The sequence below is a fragment of the Pipistrellus kuhlii genome, unplaced genomic scaffold (genome assembly GCF_014108245.1).
Source record: "Pipistrellus kuhlii isolate mPipKuh1 unplaced genomic scaffold, mPipKuh1.p scaffold_m20_p_7, whole genome shotgun sequence".
NCBI classification, from domain to species: domain Eukaryota; kingdom Metazoa; phylum Chordata; class Mammalia; order Chiroptera; family Vespertilionidae; genus Pipistrellus; species Pipistrellus kuhlii.
Window position 1 is genome coordinate 7132914 of NW_023425573.1, and position 19042 is coordinate 7151955.

General features: G+C 40.1%; 1 protein-coding gene across 1 annotated transcript; it reads right to left on the reverse strand.

The window, feature by feature from the left end:
• Positions 1–5041: 5041 nt before the first annotated feature.
• On the reverse strand, positions 5042–18959 carry FASTKD2 (FAST kinase domains 2). The gene is made up of 12 exons (XM_036421716.2): positions 18824–18959; positions 17369–18187; positions 14685–14788; positions 13914–14022; positions 13531–13654; positions 13118–13257; positions 11844–12016; positions 10383–10546; positions 9279–9491; positions 8425–8512; positions 6094–6208; positions 5042–5239 (listed from the first exon to the last, which is right to left on the reverse strand). Exons 2-12 carry the CDS (start codon positions 18089–18091, stop codon positions 5120–5122), a joined length of 2073 nt encoding a protein of 690 aa, XP_036277609.1. The 5' UTR covers positions 18092–18187; positions 18824–18959; the 3' UTR covers positions 5042–5119.
• Positions 18960–19042: the final 83 nt, after the last annotated feature.

A 19042-nucleotide genomic window follows, 5' to 3' on the forward strand; every position in this document is an offset into this window, starting at 1 on the left:
CTATTCTTGTTCAATTCATTAGCATATACATTTGAATATTCCAGGGAGGGTCTTACATCCCTCAAATCCCATGCTCAGTCCCTGGAGGAGCTAGCATGGACATCTCAGACTACCCTATCCCCCATAGCAGTTATAAATGGTATTCAATCTGTCAAAATCAGTCATGGCCCCAACAGCTAATGAGTAAGAGTTGGCCTGCACTCACTTCCTGGTTCCAACCGCAGCAAACCCAATGCCCGAAGGGGCCACACGGGCAAGAGTATTGTATACTCGGTCATACTCAAAAGACTCTTTCTTCCAGATCACTTTTCCCAGACATCCTGGGGAGCTCTCCTGCTCTTATTTGAAATTCAAACCAGGGGAAGTCACCTCTAAAAATACTGGTTCCCGCTGGCATTTTCACGATGAAGTAGCGCCACCTAGGGGACATTTGCATTAACTTCTCGCTATTTCCACTGTAAAATTCCTTTTCAATTATTGGAATAGTGCCCACACCCCCTCAAAAAACAACAACAATACACAACTACCCCCTCCCCCCCATCCCTATATGAGAAAGGTATAGGAGCTTCTCTGCACACACTTTTCAAGATTCAGCTTCAGATCTGCAGCTGAAAATTCTGGTCCATTAGCTTGTTACACATGACCACTGACTGTCAAGGGTTGTGGCTCACATTTACAATCACCATGGAGATTTGCTTTATTATTATAAGAACTACCAACTGTTAAACTTCTCCTACATAACAAGGCGCGTGTATTTATTTCCAATATACATAATAGTCCTTCAAACTGGGCATTAGCGTCCCATTTTACAGATGAAGAAACCAAGGCTCTGAAATTTACCCACCTTGAGATTTACCCATGATCTCGACGAGGGCTGTCAATAGATATCAATATTTTCAAGACTCTGGATGCATATAGATAAACAGCATTCCATAGTGACAGAAAGCAGATGGGGGGGGTTTCATGGGAACAAAGGGAAAGACAAAGAGGGAGGAAGCTTGTAGGGACGGTAGATTTGTTCATTATCTTGATTGTGGTAGTTTTCTTGTGTGTGTGTGTAAAACCTGTTAAAACTTATCAACTTGTATTCTTTGAATCTATGTAGTTGTCAGTTATACTTCAATAAAGATATTTTAAAGGGGGGGGGGCAAAAATGCATTTGAGAAGGGTCATATTAATTTATATATATCATAATATATATATTTTTTATTATTTTTTTTATAGAGGGATAGAATTAAAAACATCGATGAGAGTCATCAATCAGCTGCCTTTTGCACGCCCCCTACTGGGGACGTACCCGCAACCAAGGTACATGCCCTTGACCGGAATCGAACCCGGGACCCTTCAATCTGCAGGCCGAAGCTCTATCCACTGAGCCAAACCGGTTTGGGCCATATTAATTTATATTACCAGCAGCATATGCAAGTGCCTGACTCATTACACCTGTGTCAGCACTGCAATTCTTAAAGGGAAAAAAACCCCTGCTAATTGGAAAGGCAAAAATATCTCAGGTTTGAATGTGCACATCTTTGATTACTAATAGACTGAATTTTTTCATGTTGCTCAGCTCTTTGCTCATTTGTCTTTTGTAATGTGTATTTCTTATCAAACTACAGGAACTCTTTATTTAGATACTAGAGACCCGATGCATGAAAATTCCTGCAAGAGTGGGCCTTCCTTCTCCTGGCTGCCGGCACCAGCTTATCTCCGGCACCTGGACCAGGACTTCCCTCCTCCGGTGCCGGCAGGCACCCAGAATGCCATCCGGAACGTCGTCTGATCTAATTAGCATATTACCCTTTTATTATTATAGATGTCATAGCTATATCATCTATTTTTCCTTTGACTTGATATTTATCTTTGTGTGTACTTGTTGTAATTATAATGTAAATTGACATTTTAAAGAATTTCAAGAATTAAAAAACCCTAATCTTAATACTGTTCTAAACACGTGTCAACAAACAAACAAATTTATTAAGATTTTTAGAATACCTCAACGTTTTTCTAATTTGGAACACTGATGTGAGAGAGCACATAGCTTAGGGTCGCCTCTGAGAGCCATAGGGCTTACATATATGGACCTGTGGTGGGCAGTTAGAGATCAGCAGGGCAAGGAGGGTCACCGGGGCACAAAGCCTAGCAATGGGCTACACCCGAGCAGACACCTGGACTCCAGGCTAACCTTGCCTCCCTAGGGCATCACTGGTCATGCGGTTTGGAGCCCCTCACCTTTCCTCCCTGGAGAGAACACTGGCCTCCAGGAGTTGTATTTCAGCTCTGGGCCCAGAGAGGCAGCCAAACCAGACAAGCAACTGCATGGCTGACCTCAGGACCCGCTGCATTGACTGGTCCTTTCCCTGGCACCCACCCATCAGTGACCACAATCCTGAAAGGACCAACCTGGAAAGCTGATGAATATTCTATTGAGATCCTTTCCTAACATCTTAGTCCTTTAAAGTTTACAGGCTCTGGCTGGTGTGCTCAGTGGTTAGAATGGTGCCCCATGCTCCAAAGGGTCTCGGGTTGAATAGCCAGTCAAGGGCGTGTGCCAGTGTTGCAGGTTCGCTCCCTGTCCCCAGGTTGGGACGCGTGTGCGTGTGGGAGGCAACCAGGCAATGTGTCTCTCTCACATCAGTGTTCCGTTCTCTCTCCCTCCCTCCCACTCCTTCTGAAAAGCAATGGAAAATATATCCTCTAATGAGAATTAACAACAAAAAGATATAATTAGACAAAAGAATCAAACTCTTCTGGTCACCTAATTTCTTTCCCAGGTTGGCTGATTTGGCATGACTACATCAGAAGCAAGCCACATATGTACATAATTGCTTTCATCTTCACCCTTTTGGTTGGTTAACAGTAAAATAGGCGGCTTCATGCTTATAAAAATGGACATAGTACTATAAAATATTTTTATTTCATTAAGAGCAGTCAGAATTTGGGTTTATAAACTCCCACTTTTTGTTATTTATTGTGTCATTGTGTGAGAAACAGGACCATAAAATCAAAATCAAACTGGGTTATATGATTTGGGATTTTATTTTATTTTTTGTCAATTGAATAAATACCAGAACAGGAGAATGTTTACATATTCTACTGAAGTCAGGAGTAAATCCCTATTTATATTAATAATCCTGAAGAGACATGTATTATTATTTATACTTTTGTATTCATAAATTGGTCCAATCTTTTTTCATATTAGCATTAGAAGAAACAGATACACACTTAACGTTTAAAGAATGGATCTTCAATTTCTTTTTTTAATAGAGTATTTCCAACTCTTGTTCTGAAGTTTGTAAGGGTTAAATCATTTGGCCACATACACAAAACCAAATGATACCCAGTCTGGAACCAGAATCCAGATTCCTTGAGACACAGCTGAAGGGCAGCAGAGGATGAAATGACGTGGAAATCAGTTATATGTGGCTGAGACTCTAGAAAAATCAAATTCTTTGAGTTAGCTTCCTCATCCATAAAATGAGGGAGGTGGATTCAACAATGGCTAAACTCCCTTTCAGCACTAGCCTTTTCTAAACGCAAGCTGGACACACTGATAAAACCTGTCAGTGGCAGTCACCCAGCTACAGTATTTTTACTGGGGCTCCTGGACCATTTTCCTCAGAAGCCTGTGTCAGCTCAGGTCCCAACTTTAGCCCTGTCCTATCTGTGTATCATTGGCAAATAATCTATCCTCGTATTAGAGATGAGAAATCAAGGTGCCTAAGAGAATCATCAGAGCAGCTGCACCTCAAAGAGAATTCATTATTAAGACCATGAAAATAGAACACACATAACTACTTAGCAGTGCTGCAGAGTAAGGTGTCCAGTAATTGCATGTCTGTATGTTTAGGGTATCTTTACACATCCAGGCTGATAGTAACAGAAAACCATAGATTGGGTGGCTTATGAACAGCACAAATTTACTTCTAGTCCTGGAGACCAGGAAGTCCAAGAGCAAGGTTCTGGCAGATTTGGTTGTCTGGTGAGGGCCCCTTCCTAATTCACAGATGGTCATTTCTCAGTGTCCTCACATGACAAAAGTAAAGAGGGGGCTCTCTGAGGTCTCTTTTAATCCAATTCATGAGGGCTCTACCTAATCTTCTCCCATAGCTGTATCTCCAAACATCATCACATTGGGGGGCCAGGTTCAGAAGGGTCACCAGGGCACAAAGCCCGAGGAGCCTAGCAATGGGCTAAACCCGAGCAGACACCTGGACTCCAGGCTAACCTTGCCTTCCTAGCATATGAACTCTGGGGGAATATAACCATTTAGTCTTTCGTGTGGGGATAAAATACCAATTTACATGGCACTCAGGTTTCACAGGTGAGACTCACTGTATCCTCAGGGAGTCAAATGCTAGGTAAATAGTTGTCAGCAAACCTGAACAAATATTTCAGAAGAATGAACAAGCACAATTGGAAAGTAGTTTGACGCACAGCAGAGTTCATATATATGTAATTTAGAAGATTTTACAAAGTAGTGGGAAGGGGAAAGATGAAGAAAGGAATGGCCTCAAAAATGGCAAGAATTAAGGGCTTACTACCTACAGCCTCTCCATTTTAATAAATTTGGACTCCTTGACATCTCTGTTATCTCACCTGTTTCTTGGTATGGCCCACAAACCACCTGTACCTACAAAGTGACAAATGCAGTTGCCCGGTCCCCACCCATTTGTAACCTGTTACCTCATGCATTCTTACCATCTACCAAAAACCTGGGGGCCAATGCTTGAGATGTGGTCAATGTCTGAGCCCTCAGACAGCTGTAACAAGTCTAAATAAGCAGATCCAAATACAAGGACTGCCCACACCAACTTACCTGCAACCCATCACAACCAAGAAACCAAAGCTACCGAGAAACAGTGAAACATACAGCTCATGAATTTGTCAAATATCTGGGCACTATATATGTATAGTTATGGTTGGAAAAATTACCCTTCTGGAATTTTTTAAAATACCAGTAACATTTCTTCTATTCTAAAATTAATTATAACAGTGAACTGAAGGAACTTTTTGTTATGGTGAGCAGTCAAATGAAAGCCACTGACAGTTGAATTGCAGTCTTTATTAAAGCTATTTTACAAATTTATGTCTGTCTCCGAATATGAAAAGGTTTTTTACTTTAACACGTGCTTTGAAAATTAACATCAGCAGCAGGAGGGTTTTCAGTAGAATAGATCTGAGACTTCAAAAATGTGATCGCATCCTTCACCTCTAGTTTCTCCATCTCCCAATTGTTGACCTTACAAAGAAAGAGGAAAATAATCGGTTTGCAAGAAAATGATGCCACATAAAATAAAAGCTACTTTCTTGATCCAAACATAGTAAAGTAACATCAAGCCAATTGCTTTTTAAAAACAAATGTTATCTTATACTTACATTTTAAGGTAAGACTGTACTAGGGTTGAAGAAAGTGGCTAAGCTGAAAATTATAAAAACTTTAAAGGTCTTCTAAAGGGTGCAAAAATTCCCTTCTATGAATACTCTTCCCTAGAATATATATATATATATATATATATATATAATAGCCAAGATGAAAAAAAAGTCTTAAATAGTAGCCCACTAACAGAAGGGGCCATCCTAACCTCAGTATCCATTTTTGGATATTTAAGTATCATAATGAAGATTAGAATGTTTGCATTTTATATTGTGTGCAGGATCAATGAGTGGCATTTAGAAAGATCCCAACATTAACATAAATATAACTTCATTTGTCAAGTTCTTGCTCCATACATCTGGAGAGGCCATTCAAGAAAAGCCATGGTGCTCAGAACCAAAATGAAGCACAAAAGGAAAGAAGAATCATCCCCTTATAACTATCTAGCTTTTATGGTGACAAACATCCTACAACAGCCTCACACTGACCCATGGAAACAAAACTTTAACAAAAAGGAGTAAAGTTCACCCAATGTAGCACTTATAAAATCCCTGGTAAATGATAGTAATCGCCTAAGAAGCCAAACCAATCATTAAAACCCTTATTTCTGTACTGCTGACAATTCCTCTAGAATCCTACTAACCAACTTCAACTATAATACCCCTGGCAGAATGGACACCAGTAACTAAAGAACACATCATCTGCGTTTGTTTTCTTACCAAGATCACATGAAAACCCATTACTTTCAAATGACGTATTTTCATTGCAAGGAATCCTCTGGGGTGTGTTAAGTCCAAACAGTAAGTAGATCTAGGAACACACAGTACAGCCACTCTGAAAATGAAAACACACAATATGAGAGTACTTGCTCATGAGATTACCAGGTACAATCAATCCTGCTGTATTCATGTTCTTTGGAGGCTTCAAAGTGGGGCTCCCTCACCATCCCCTGTCTTAGTCCGTTACTTGGCCTCCGCAGATAACCCAGTATATGAAGGCTACATTAACAATCAAAACAATAAAAATGCTTTAGACAAAGTTACTCCTCAATCATCTTTAAGGGTGGCTACATTCCTGATAAGGAAAAATTTCAAATATCAAAGCACTCCTTTTAAGGCTAATCTCTGACCTAAAGATAATTATTTACGCTACTAGAAGTACTGATGTAGATACTACCAAATGGTAAAGTTCTTCTAGTATAGAGTGCCTCCGAAGAGACGAGGGGCAGAGGGGGGAGAGAAGGAAATTTAAAAACCAGAATGAGGTCAAATTCAAAGAAGAAAAAAAACTAAAACAAATGCAAGACTGTTAAAAACATAAAATCCATACGTGTAACAAAAATGTGGAACGTGGAATTTGATTTTTTCATTGCTCTTGGCCTTTAGCGAAAAGAAGAGACATTTGTATGCCTACTGTCTTCTGGCTGTTATCTGACATAACAAATCAGAGGAAAAAAATTTTTATTTTTAAAGGAATGCTCAAATTCCTCAATTCTTCTCATACCTTAGGCTGAGAGCTCCTATGTTATAATGTTATGCCAGAACAATAGAATACCTAAAAAAGAAAAATAACTTTCTAACAAGATCAGAAAGAAAAGTCTTTGGTTGAGAGGAGATGGGCAACATGCATAGGGAAGACAGCAGCTGAAAAAGATGCCCAAGGAATAAGCTACATGGATGCAGAAATGGGTAAGAATTATATGTGAGTCCTTACAAATGTTTTTCTATACCTCTCCCTACCATATTTATGAGCATGTCCTACAAAGCAATATGGGATATAAGTTCTGTGGGGTCGGGATCCATGTCTGACTCATGTTTGTGTGCCCCACAGGGCCAGCAGACCTTCCCACAAAGGCTAACTGAGCAAGGCACCATCTCATCATCTAGGAAACAGGCAGGACATTCTCTGAAGGTGTAGCATCACGTTTGTCCCAGAGACATCTATTGGTAGTGTGTGGGTCAAGGAAACAACTTAGGATTAACTCCGATATGGCCTGACCCACATACAATATAGCCTAATAAAGAAGCTAGTTTCTCTATCTTTATAAAGGTCTTCGTGGTAGACCAAAATATTTATTGGATATTTGATTTTTTTAGAGGCCTTAACTCTTTTTAATCCCTATAGCATTATCTTGTCAAAAGTTCACATTGCACTGATAGTTTCAATCTCATTAACACTGTTTTCTTGAACTTTTTAGCTTTAAAACTTAATTCTTGCTGAAACCGGTTTGGCTCAGTGGTAGAGTGTCGGTCTGTGGACTGAAGGGTCCCAGGTTCGATTCTGGTCAGGGTCATGTACGTTGGTTGCGGGCACATCCCCGGTAGGGGGTGTGCAAGAGGCAGCTGGTCGGTGTTTCTCCCTCATCGACGTTTCTAGCTCTCTCTCTCTCTCCCTTCCTCTCTGTAAAAAAATCAATAAAAATATATTTAAAAAAACAAAACTTAATTTTTATTTATTTATTTATTTATTTTTAAATATATTTTATTGATTTTTTACAGAGAGGAAGGGAGAGAGATAGAGAGCTAGAAACGTCGATGAGGGAGAAACACCGACCAGCTGCCTCTTGCACACCCCCTACCTGGGATGTGCCCGCAACCAAGGTACATGCCCCTGACCGGAATCGAACCTGGGACCTTTCAGTCCGCAGACCGACCACTGAGCCAAACCGGTTTCGGCCAAAAAACTTAATTTTTAAAAATTGCTTATTTCACTAAATGGCCCAATTCCAGTGCAAAATTAAAGGCCACAGTGCCTACAGTTAAGACTTGAGGAGATTAGCAGTTGGGAAGTCCCTTGGTGCATACAAGCTCCCTACAAATAGAAGGTCTTAGGATAAAGTGACCAGACGTCCCGCTTTTGGTGGGACAGTCCTGATTTTCAACAATTTGTCCCGCATCCCGCGGTGTTTTAAAGTGGGACGTGGGACGAATTGTTGAAAATCGGGACGTCTGGTCACCTTATCTTAGGATTGCTACTAATATTTAACAGGAAGTCTTTGAGACTTAAGATTTAAAATCAGAAAGCTGGGCATATGAACAGATGTAAGCAACCTTTGAATATTTGTAGCAGAAGATTCTGCATTCGCATCAGAAAGTGGAAGCACTTCACTCCTGTTAGAATCCATTCTGATTTCAAAATCTGAAAGAAAAGAATTGATAATTTTTCAAACATTGCTCAAAGTGATTTTCTGTTTCAAAACGTACCTTACTACTACCAACGATGATAAAAGCAGCTGCTAAAATACAGGGTTTTCCAAAAAAAATGTGATGACACTTTAACAGTTGATAGCTCAACTTTGAAAAAGAAATGTATTTTAATAAAACTGCCTTTATAATTATTCAAAGTGTGTGTATCCATTTTGGGGAGACACCCTATATAAATGAGCTTACCATGTGCCAGACACTGGTCTGGACTTTACAAGTGCAATCTCATTTACTCACCACTGGAATTCTAAGAGGTGAGCAGGTTATTGCCAGTTTACACACTGGGAAAGGGAGACTGCTAAGTGCCTGAAGTCACAGCACCAGTGAGGAGCAGAGCGAGAAACCCAACCCAGGCATCCAGCTCTAGAGCCAGCGTACACTACAGTAAATTTCCATGGTCAACTCCTAGTCAGAAAGGAAGGAAAATAGCCCAGCTGGTGTGGCTCAGTGGTTGAGCATAGACCCATGAAACAAAAGAGGTTCGATCCCAAGTCATAGCACATGCCCGGGTTGCAGGCTCTGTCCCCGGTAGGGGGTTTACAGGAGTCAGTCTATCAATGTTCTTTCATTGATGTTCCTTTTATCTATCCCTCTCCCTTCCTCTCTCTCTAAAAAAATCAATAAAAACATACTTTTAAAAAGAGAGAGAGAAAGAATGGAAAATAAAATAAAGTAGATGTAAATCATATCAAGTCTCATACCTATATGATGATTATGTGGCAACTGTACATTTTGCAAGAAGTACCCCTCTCCCAGGAGGCTGCTCAGCAACTCGGCCACCTTTGCATTTGGATGCAATGGTGCAGGTGGCAGCGATGGCAGTACTGAGTCTAAGGCCTTGTGACAAGGAACATCATCAAGTTTCAGACAGGCAGCCAAAATCTGAAGCTTGTAAGCATTCCTGTCCTTGTTATCTAAAAGAAGAGAGAAAATATGTAAAAAAAAAAAAAATATATTAATGCCACAATTAAGAATGTGTATTAATGCATCCACATTTCTTTGATCTGTTTCCTATCAGGAGGAATCTATGCTCCCTATTTCCACAGTGTCCAGATCAATACCCTGTATTTCATAATGTTTTAAGGTTTAAATCTCTTTCAAGGTGATTCAATCTGAACTCTTCATTAAAGAGATGAGCAAATGCTAAGACACCACATGATTAACTAAGGCAAAGCTGACACTAGGATCCAGTCTCCTGGGTTCCAAGCTGTTCCCCACATATTAAGTTGCTTGAAAAATCTAAACACGGTGTTCCTTCTTAATTCAACGCTGCAATTTTGTAATGTTGTTTTTAAAAGAATGTACACTTCTCTCTCCTCAGACACATCAAATTTTGTACACCTGACCTGATATTGCTTTTCTGTGTTCCATATTAAAGACCAAACGTCAACAATTAACTTGGTTCCTAGAGTAAATAAATTCACTGCTTTGCTAACTATTTGGTTTCTTGATCTAACATGTGCCTTGATCACCGGCCATGAAAGACAAGGTGTCCAGAGCTGCAGAGCTGACTTAATTTGGCTTCAGAGGTGACGCGCAAGGATGAGGAAGTGCAAACACCTCTGCTCAAGGCATCAAGAACAACGTGAGCCTTTGTACAGCTGCGTAAAGTGCAAATAAAGGCACGATGATGTGTTTCTTGTTCTTGCCTTCTACATGACCTCTGACTTCACCACTGCCGGTCCTTTCCTCAGCAGCATCTGCTCTGCACATTCTAACCGGAGCCTACTAAGGCCCCCCTCAGAGTCACAGGCAGCTCGTAGACCTGCCGCAGTTCAGTCACCACTGGGCACGGACACACTTACCTGACATCAGCAGCTCATCGATGATGTCCTTCTGGAGAAGCTGGTTAATGGGAGCCAAGGGGAAATGGTTCATCAAGCAGAAGGAGCACACAGCATTCAGCAGGTTCTCAGAAGAGATGTGCTGGAGATAACCAGTCAGAGCAGCGCCCATCGCATCCAGGAACCTTCAGGACAACAAAGAAAAGTTAGCTTTCAAAGACAAAGACTAGGTCATGATAGAGCTAATGAGCACCACAGGACCAATGGCTTTAAGGAGTTCAAAGAAAAAAGACAAGGAAATCAGGCTTGAAATAAGAATTCACATATCTTTCAGCTCACGTGGCTATCCATAATAAATACATATGCTCAATAAATGTTAGCTACCGCTAAATCTTGCATAGGGCATATAAATGGTTTACAAGGTTTAACTCATTTAATTCTTATTAAGACACTATAGGTGTTTATATTATTATTATTATTCTCACAATAAAGATGAGCATACTCAAGCTCAGAAAGGTTGAGTAACTTCTCCAAGAACACACAGCCAGGAAGCAGCAGAGATAGCATTGGAAGACAGGTTGTCAGGCTCCAGAACCTTTTAACCTTTATGCTCGATTTTTATCATGAGTATGTCCATAAGGCCTGGAGCACCACTGCTGTTTTATAAACAACTAGAGGCCTGGTGCATGAAATTCATGCACTGGGGGGGGGGGGGGGGGAGGAGGAAAGGGGCAGAGGTAGCCCTCAACCCAGCCTGCCCCTCTCCAATCTGGGACCCCTTGGGGGATGTATGACTGCTGGTTTGGGCCCGATCCCACACTGGCAGTCAGACATCCCTCTTACAAACCTGGACTGTTCCAATGCTATCTCTGCTGCTTCCTGGCTGTGTGTTCTTGGCTTCTAACCACTATCCTGCCTGCCTGCCTGATTGCCCCTAACAACTTCTGCCTGCCAGCCTGATCATCCCCTAACTGCTCCCCTGCCAGCCTGATTAACACCTAACTGCTCCCCTGCTGGCCTGATAGCCCTCAAGTGCCCTCCCCTGTCAACCTGATCTCACCCCCAATTCTATAAAATCACTTTGCATGGTGGTTGGTAAATTGTAAATAACTGACAGGAAAAAAAAAGAATAGAATGATACATAATCCACAGGAGTCTGGATTCAGGAACACACAAATGATCAGAGATGCAAATCTGGTGACGGTCCAGACCAACCAAGAGGAGAAGAAACCAAGAGACTGAAATCACAGTTTGAATGTTAAATGCTTTCTCCCTCAGCTTTCAGACCCAGGAAGATACTATGGATGTAACATACCTTCTTTCTAAGAGGCCAGCACATAAGTAAAATGATTCCTGTACAACATGTAGACATACAATGTGTTAAGCCAAATTATCTACCACCTTCCTACCTAATTCATCTCTTCTAGTCGATGTAAGCATGTTATGTGGCAATAAAGAGAGTCAAAAAGGACAAGTACGTACTCTCGGGCCGGGCCCCCGTGGGGGTGATTCAGAGAGGAGTACACGTGAAGAATAGGCACAATGCTTTTCATGGTCAGGAAGCCACGTTCATCCACCACTTTCTTCATAAATAAATCCATCAGTTCAGCGTGTCGAAAGGCAAAGTTTTCAAATAAAATGAGGACAAAAAGAACCTTTAAAAAAGAGTGAATTGAGGAAGAACACTTTAATAATTCCAGTCTGCTGGTAGTAATTTCTTTAGATCTCAAAAAACTTAAACAGTAATAGAACGGTCCTGATCAAGAGAATATTCCTTAAAAAGGAACAGTTAACTTTTCCTCACAAAATCTGTTCCAGTTAATTTTGAGTCAGGCATTAAGTTAATGAGCAACCTCCTTTTAAAAGCAGAATACCAGAGTATACAATGGTTTCCATTTCATTTAAAAATAAGTCCTATCCTACAGGCTTTTCATACAGCAGGCCTGAAAACTAATTTAAATATATACCTTTTCTGAAGTTTTTCAAGTGACCAACTCAATTTTGATCTGCTCCCCTTCCAAACTTAGACAGTTTTAGATTCTAATATATAAGAGATAACTCAGAAATTTCTGTATTCAATCTGAATTTCTAGAAATGAGAGATGAATTTATTACATTAACACTTCCAGTTCACTCATCCTTTACCTCTTGGTCTTTCTCTTCCTAAAATCAATTTCTATGGCAAACTCAATATTTATCTTACCCTCCAAAGTAAATTGAATCTATTGATCTAATGGTTACCAGTGCTTACTTACAAAAAAAAGTTTTTACCGCTGCTTCATTCATGTTTGTATTACTAACATAATCCTGAATTTAAAGGCCCTTATTCTGGAGAAAATAAGCAAACATTCCATAAATAGAAAATAGACATGATCATTAAGTAATGACATTTTATTCTTCAAAAAACATAAGCCTGTCACATCGCCCAGATTTATTATTCTAAATATAAGAAAAAGATAGAATTAATCCCAATTATCCAAAGCACATGCAACCTTTGAATAGCATATAGCAAAGCAAACACTGAACAACATAATTTTTATTTCAGATAGAAAAATAGTTGAATGATTGATACATTAACAACTAACTCCCAGACAGAAATGATAAGAAGCTAATTTTTCAAAAGTCAATTTAGCACTGGAATATATTTTGGTATCTTAACTGCTATAAAGCTGATAGAGAAATACCTAGAATGCTAAATGAATTAATATGCTTCTTGATTTGTTTCTGAGGCTTATTCTAATCTATTAATATACTTACTTGTTTCAACTTCCAGACATCAAAAGTTGTAACCACATAATCTGCTATTCCCTTGAAAAGATCTAAATTACGGTATCGGAGGTCTCTGCAAGACTGCAATATGGTGATCAATATTTTCAAAGGACATCCATTGATATTACCTTTAAAAATGAGTTAAAAAAACAAAAACAAACAAAAATTACCAGGTAGCTTGTAATTAACCTAAGAGACTCTACACTCTATATTTTTGTTTGTTTTAAAAATATAGTACTGTATTTTGTAAAACCAAACAAAAGTGCAGGCAAAAAATAAAATTTAGATGTAACCATATCACCAGGTATGTTTTATTTGTAATAGCCAAGTTTTTAAAACAAATATAGTCCAGAACAGTATAGGTCAGAGGTTAAAAATCATGAAAGAAAAGTGTCCCTTACCTATGACCATCTTACTGCATTCATCCAGAAGTACATCAGAACGGTGATCCATGGTAGCGAGGACCTCAAACATGCGCTGGCTATTCAAAACAGAAAATCTGTCTAATTCCTTCAAAGCTTTCATCTAAAGAAAAACAAGATTAAATTTATCACTTGTGATAAAACAAACTTGTTTTTAAATAAAAAGGATAAAGTTTGAGCAAAATGACTCATTAGACATATAGTTAATATACAAATATAAACCTATTTCTTTTATTTTAACAGAATTAAACACAAAAGCATAACAATGTCCTCCCAAAACTGACTGTAGGAAGTGACAGCAGATCACAAGAAATCTTTCTTTTTAAATCTCATCCACCAGAAAAAATTCAGACGGTCTTTACCTCCAGTTTCTTTTTAAGAGAAATCGGTGCATCTTTTCCAATACTTTTCATCACAGCCTGTAGTGTGAAGACACGTTCTATTTTCCAAACGTGTTGGTCAACTAGTATCCTGTAACCAAAAAGAATAAATACCACAGACCTAGAATCTTAAAATCAGAAGAGAAATCTTAAAAGTCATTTGGTCCAGCTCCTACTTCTAGGCAAGAAATATGAAGCCCACAGCCATGACCTACCTAAGATAGTGTAAGTAGTTACTAAAAGATCCAGGCCCAGTCTGGCACCGTGTCCTCTCACATTATTCTGCTATCTTTATGAATGAACAAATCCATCAGATTATTGTAAAATACCCCAACGCACAGGCAATGAAAAAAGGGCTTAAGCATTATTCTCACTGGCTTATAACATTGTATCAGTTGCATCAATTTGATAAATTATAACACTCAAGCTCCTTTCCAAGCCAGGCCAGTGTCAGGTAACCTCCACATAGTGAACTGAATACCTGTCAGTTCTTTCCCAGCCCACATCAGTACTAAATGTTAAACTCAGATTTCAATGCAGCTCATATCTTTATTACTGTGAACCCTCACAGCATTATTTCCACCTTTATACCTGATCCATAGTGAGAATTTTAAGTTTAATAAGGTATTAAAACTACCATCAAAGTTTTCCCCAAACAAACAGAAAAAGCAGTTCAGCTTTCATCTTGGTTTTTGATTTGAGATATTAAAAAAACACAAAGATTGCCACATGAAGAAAGCATAGAGTTCTCACCGCAATCCTGATCGAAGAACATCCACATTCTTGCATGGCTCCAATGCTTCTAAAATAACTGACAAAACTGAAAGACATTTCTCATCACACTCATTGATACGTTCCTATTAAAATATAATTACAAAAGCATTACAGTTGTCGAGTCCATAGTAGACTATTGCACCCATGCAAAACCACTGAACTAATGCTTTCAATTAAGGATTAAATATGAAACCAATAATTCACATGGAGTCAGTCCTCAAAAAACACCATCTTTAGGAAATAAAATGCCGTCCGTCCATAGTGAGTTTTCCAAATACCCAATTCACATGCTTTTATTCATTAAAACTTCTTCACATGTACTATTATCACAGAAAATCCATTATTTATTATATTACTCTGCTTCTGAAATGCCTTTAATCAAATATTATTTTTACCTCCTTCTAGGATTCAAGGTCATCATGAAGACAAGTGCTATAATATAATATGAGAGCTACTACGGTAAAGAGGGCGTTTTGACCATCTGTAAAGAACCTGTGTCCTTATAATTTCCCTGTATCCTTTTCTGGGTATCAAACGAACTGCAGCTGGTAATCTTCGGATCCACATCACCTGTTACCTTTTATCACCATGATCTAGGTCTCAGATCCCTTGGGTTTGGTACTACTTTAGATCCCAGAAATGACAGTGAGCATAATTTGGAAAATGAATAGTAACTCTACAATTTAATCATAGCTAATCTATACACCTTACAAGAGCACATCAAGGAAACAGGCACAATTGTACGTACAAATATCCACTGCTTACTGATGCAGATGCTATGCTGTCTGAAATCTAGTAAGAGCATCACTGACCAGGTCAAGTGACTTACAATAATAACTTTAAAATAACTACATAGGGAACACAGCCTACCAGGTAAGCTGGATAGTCTGTGGTTTACACACACACACACACACACTAAAAATTAGTACCTGGTTGAGGACATATAGAAATCACAGTAATGTAAAAAGTTAAAATTAAACACTCTCATATACCTATAGACCCAATTCTTGAATTCTATAGTGTGTCATATCATCCCCAGGAAATTCCTGTCTTTTTAAAAATTATTTAATTGAAATCACTGAGTTTAGAAGTCTGAGACGCCCACTCTCAAAAGACAAATGATTACTTTAATAAGCTATCCTTCCTTCATAACATCTGGCATTTCAGTTACATCAGATAGGATAGACTCCCTTGATTGAAAAAAAAGTGGCACCCCCACCTAATTTCATCCTTCTTCCAACCCCTTCTCCACTCACACTGTGATCTAAAATACAAGTTTGAGCATGCCAACCCTTTGCTTAAAATTCTTCAATGGATCCTCACTGCCTACAGTTTAAATCCAAACTTCTTAGTTAGGCATAAAAGGCTCCGATTCTCCCTTTTTGCCAGCCTCACGTCTTACCATTTCTAAGCCCTCCCTCCGTGACCACCACATACACAATTTCCTCCCCACTCCCTCAAACACACACCCCAGAATCCTGTGCTTCAGCCATACTGAACTACTTTCAGCTCCTCAACTTGCCAAACTTTTGCTCTGGGATGAACATGCAATCTTCTCTGATTGAAAAACCATCCCATTCACTATCAATCTCTTACAAACTCCTGTGCATTTCTTGGATTCAGCTTAGACATCATCTCTGAGCTTGAATTCTAGTCCGACAAAGGACTAGGTAAGCGTTTTGTTTCATTCTGGACAAATTTATCAAGTACCTACAAATAGTGATATTATCAGATACGTGACTTTGGGGAAGTGTTTTAACCTCTCTAAGCCAAATTTTCTAATCGTTGGTAAGATGAGAGTAACAACACCTATTTTAAAAGGCTACACTGAAGATTTCATGCAGCAATTCTGTTGTCAAACATGTCTCTGCCACAAACACTAATCCTGTATCCTTCTCCCTCATCTATCCCCATCATGAAGGCCTTCTCCTGACTAGAATGGAAGCCCATTATACTCTCATAAGACTCTATACTTTTGTTTTATTGCACTGAAAGTTCTTTGTAGCCATTAATTTTGTTCACAATTAAATCCCCTTGTGCTCAGTACAACGCCTGTAACACAATTAATATATGACTCGAACGTTGGTTGTTTTTGTGATTGCCCACAAAATATGCATATTCCCTCCAGAGTGTAAGGGTAGGAATCATGTCTTCTATATCTTTATATCCCTAGAGACAAGTTCAGTAACTGAAGCACAGCTGACACCCAATATCTACTGCTTAAAAGAATCCACTAGCTGTGTGACTTTAGCCAACTTGCTTAACGTCACTCAGTCTGTTTCCTCATCTGCAAAACTAACGTAACATTAACTTTACAAAGCTGTTAAGAGATTGAATACAATTATATAAGTAAGAGTTGTAGGTACACCCTTCTTCCTTGCATATTTTTTACCTCTCCTCATTTTATCTTATCAATCAACTCTGAAGAAGAAAAAAGGGGCAAGCCCTCATAAATTTCATAACAAAAGGGAAGACAGCGTTAGCTAATTTAAGGACTCAAAACCATACATACAGAAATAAAAAAAAAGGAACCTACCGTTCCTTGGATAGTCTATTTCCCTCCATTAGTTCAAGATGCGCAAAGACTACACCTCTATTTCCCTTCATTCATGCAAGATATACAAACCGAGTAAAAGGATGTTTAAATCTCCTTTTGATTTTACCTGAACCACCCTCAGCAGAGTCTGAACCAACAGAGTGTTCTGAGGAATGCCCAGCTTCACTATAGCGTAAAGACTGAACAGCAGGTGGTCATAGAACATGATCTTGGCTTCCCTCATCATGTGTTCACACAGCTGGGTAAATGCAGGGTGGTTAAACATCAGTTGTTTCTCAAAGCGTCTCTGGTCATCAGACATCCTTTTGGCAATTGTCCACATGGCTGAGAAATAGTTACTACATGGAAATGTAGGTGCGTTTGAAAATGAATCTAACACGTCACTCAGGGAATTGCCCTGAACCAGTTTTTTAAAGTTGACGGGGGTTGGTTTTGTCCTCTTGGTGAGGATGTCTTCATCAGAGGCCTCAGGGTGAAGGTTTATTTTCCTCAATCCATCAGCAGGGACAGGAGACTGTTCCGAGTCAAAGGACAGCCATCTAGGACAGAATAATCTGGTGATTGTGAGGGTTGTCACAGGGCTTATGCCCTTTGTTTGGAAGACGTCACCTCCTGTTTTAAAAATCGAGGCATCCTGAAAGAGATGCCTAATAGATGATTGCGTTTTATTATCAAAGTCGTTTAAGAGATGGTTTTTCCGGTTCCAGTTTGAATAAGCAATTTTTGGCAGGCAAAACCCCAAAGGGTTCAGCCTCCCAGTTCTGCTTGTTGGAGATAAAGTACTGAATTGCCCGAGATTCCATAAAAAGGAACCTGCTCTGTTATTCATCTTGCTATCCGTTGACGCTTGCCAAAGGCTCCAAAGTTGTCAGTATGCTACAAACATCGCTTCTGTCCGTGAAAGAGGGCACATGCCGCTGCTTTCCTATAGGGAAGGGGTTATGAAAGGAATAAAAATTAAAGCACAGCTCTTACTTCAAGGAAATGCATGTAACGGAGACTACAAAGGAGACATGAAAGGTTTACACTAACATGGTAAACTCTTTTACCAACACGTGCCTCCTCCATCTCTACCCAACGTGGAGTCTCAGAGGAGCCAGGCTACTTCAGAAGCACTCTTTGTATAGCGGAAGTTCTTTTTTAAGTGAAGTGGATTTCCGATGGAAAGTATCCCCACCACGCTCCCTCCGCAGGGACGGGTCTGTTCCCATTGCCTAGGGCCTAGGCGATGTCTTCAAAGAAACTTAAGGTCTCACGCCGATCCATACTTTTCAACAAGAGGAGTTAGAAACGGCCGACCCTGGACTATGAAGGACAAGGCTGTGATCCAAGGAGAACGGCTCCGGATCAAAAACTGATGCTCACACGTGGCCTGAGTGCGGGAGGGAGGGAGACCCCAGCCAGCCTCCCGGGGTTCAGAGCCAGAGCCGGGAGCCGTCCGTGCGGCTCGCCCACCGCCCCAGTGTCCACCCCTCCTGACCCAGCGCCCGGGAAGCCCCTGCGCCCGGTCCCGGAAAAGCGGCCAGACCAACCGGTCCGCCGGGGCGCGTCCTCCACTCACCTTAGACCCGAAGCCGTGGCTGCCTTCAGGAACAGCCCGACAGCACGCCGGCCCGCGAACTCACGTCTCGCGAGATTTGACGGGTCCCTCTGAGGTCCAAAAGTGTTCGCTCGCAGCGATTTGAGAAGGATTCGCCACGAGAAGAAAGCCTATCGAAGGAAATGACTAGTGTTCTTAGCTTCAAGGATAGGAATGGGAGACATAGCAAAGCTTTTAGAA

Coding starts and splice junctions, on each gene's coding strand:
- FASTKD2 (XM_036421716.2), bottom strand. CDS start 18,091: ATGAATAACAGAGCAGGTTCCTTTTTATGGAATCTCGGGCAATTCAGT. Junction 6,209..8,424: donor TCTGCTACAAATATTCAAAG/GTTGCTTACATC, acceptor TTTCATTTTCAG/AGTGGCTGTACTGTGTGTTC. Junction 5,240..6,093: donor TGGGTTTTCATGTGATCTTG/GTAAGAAAACAA, acceptor TTTCTTTGTAAG/GTCAACAATTGGGAGATGGA.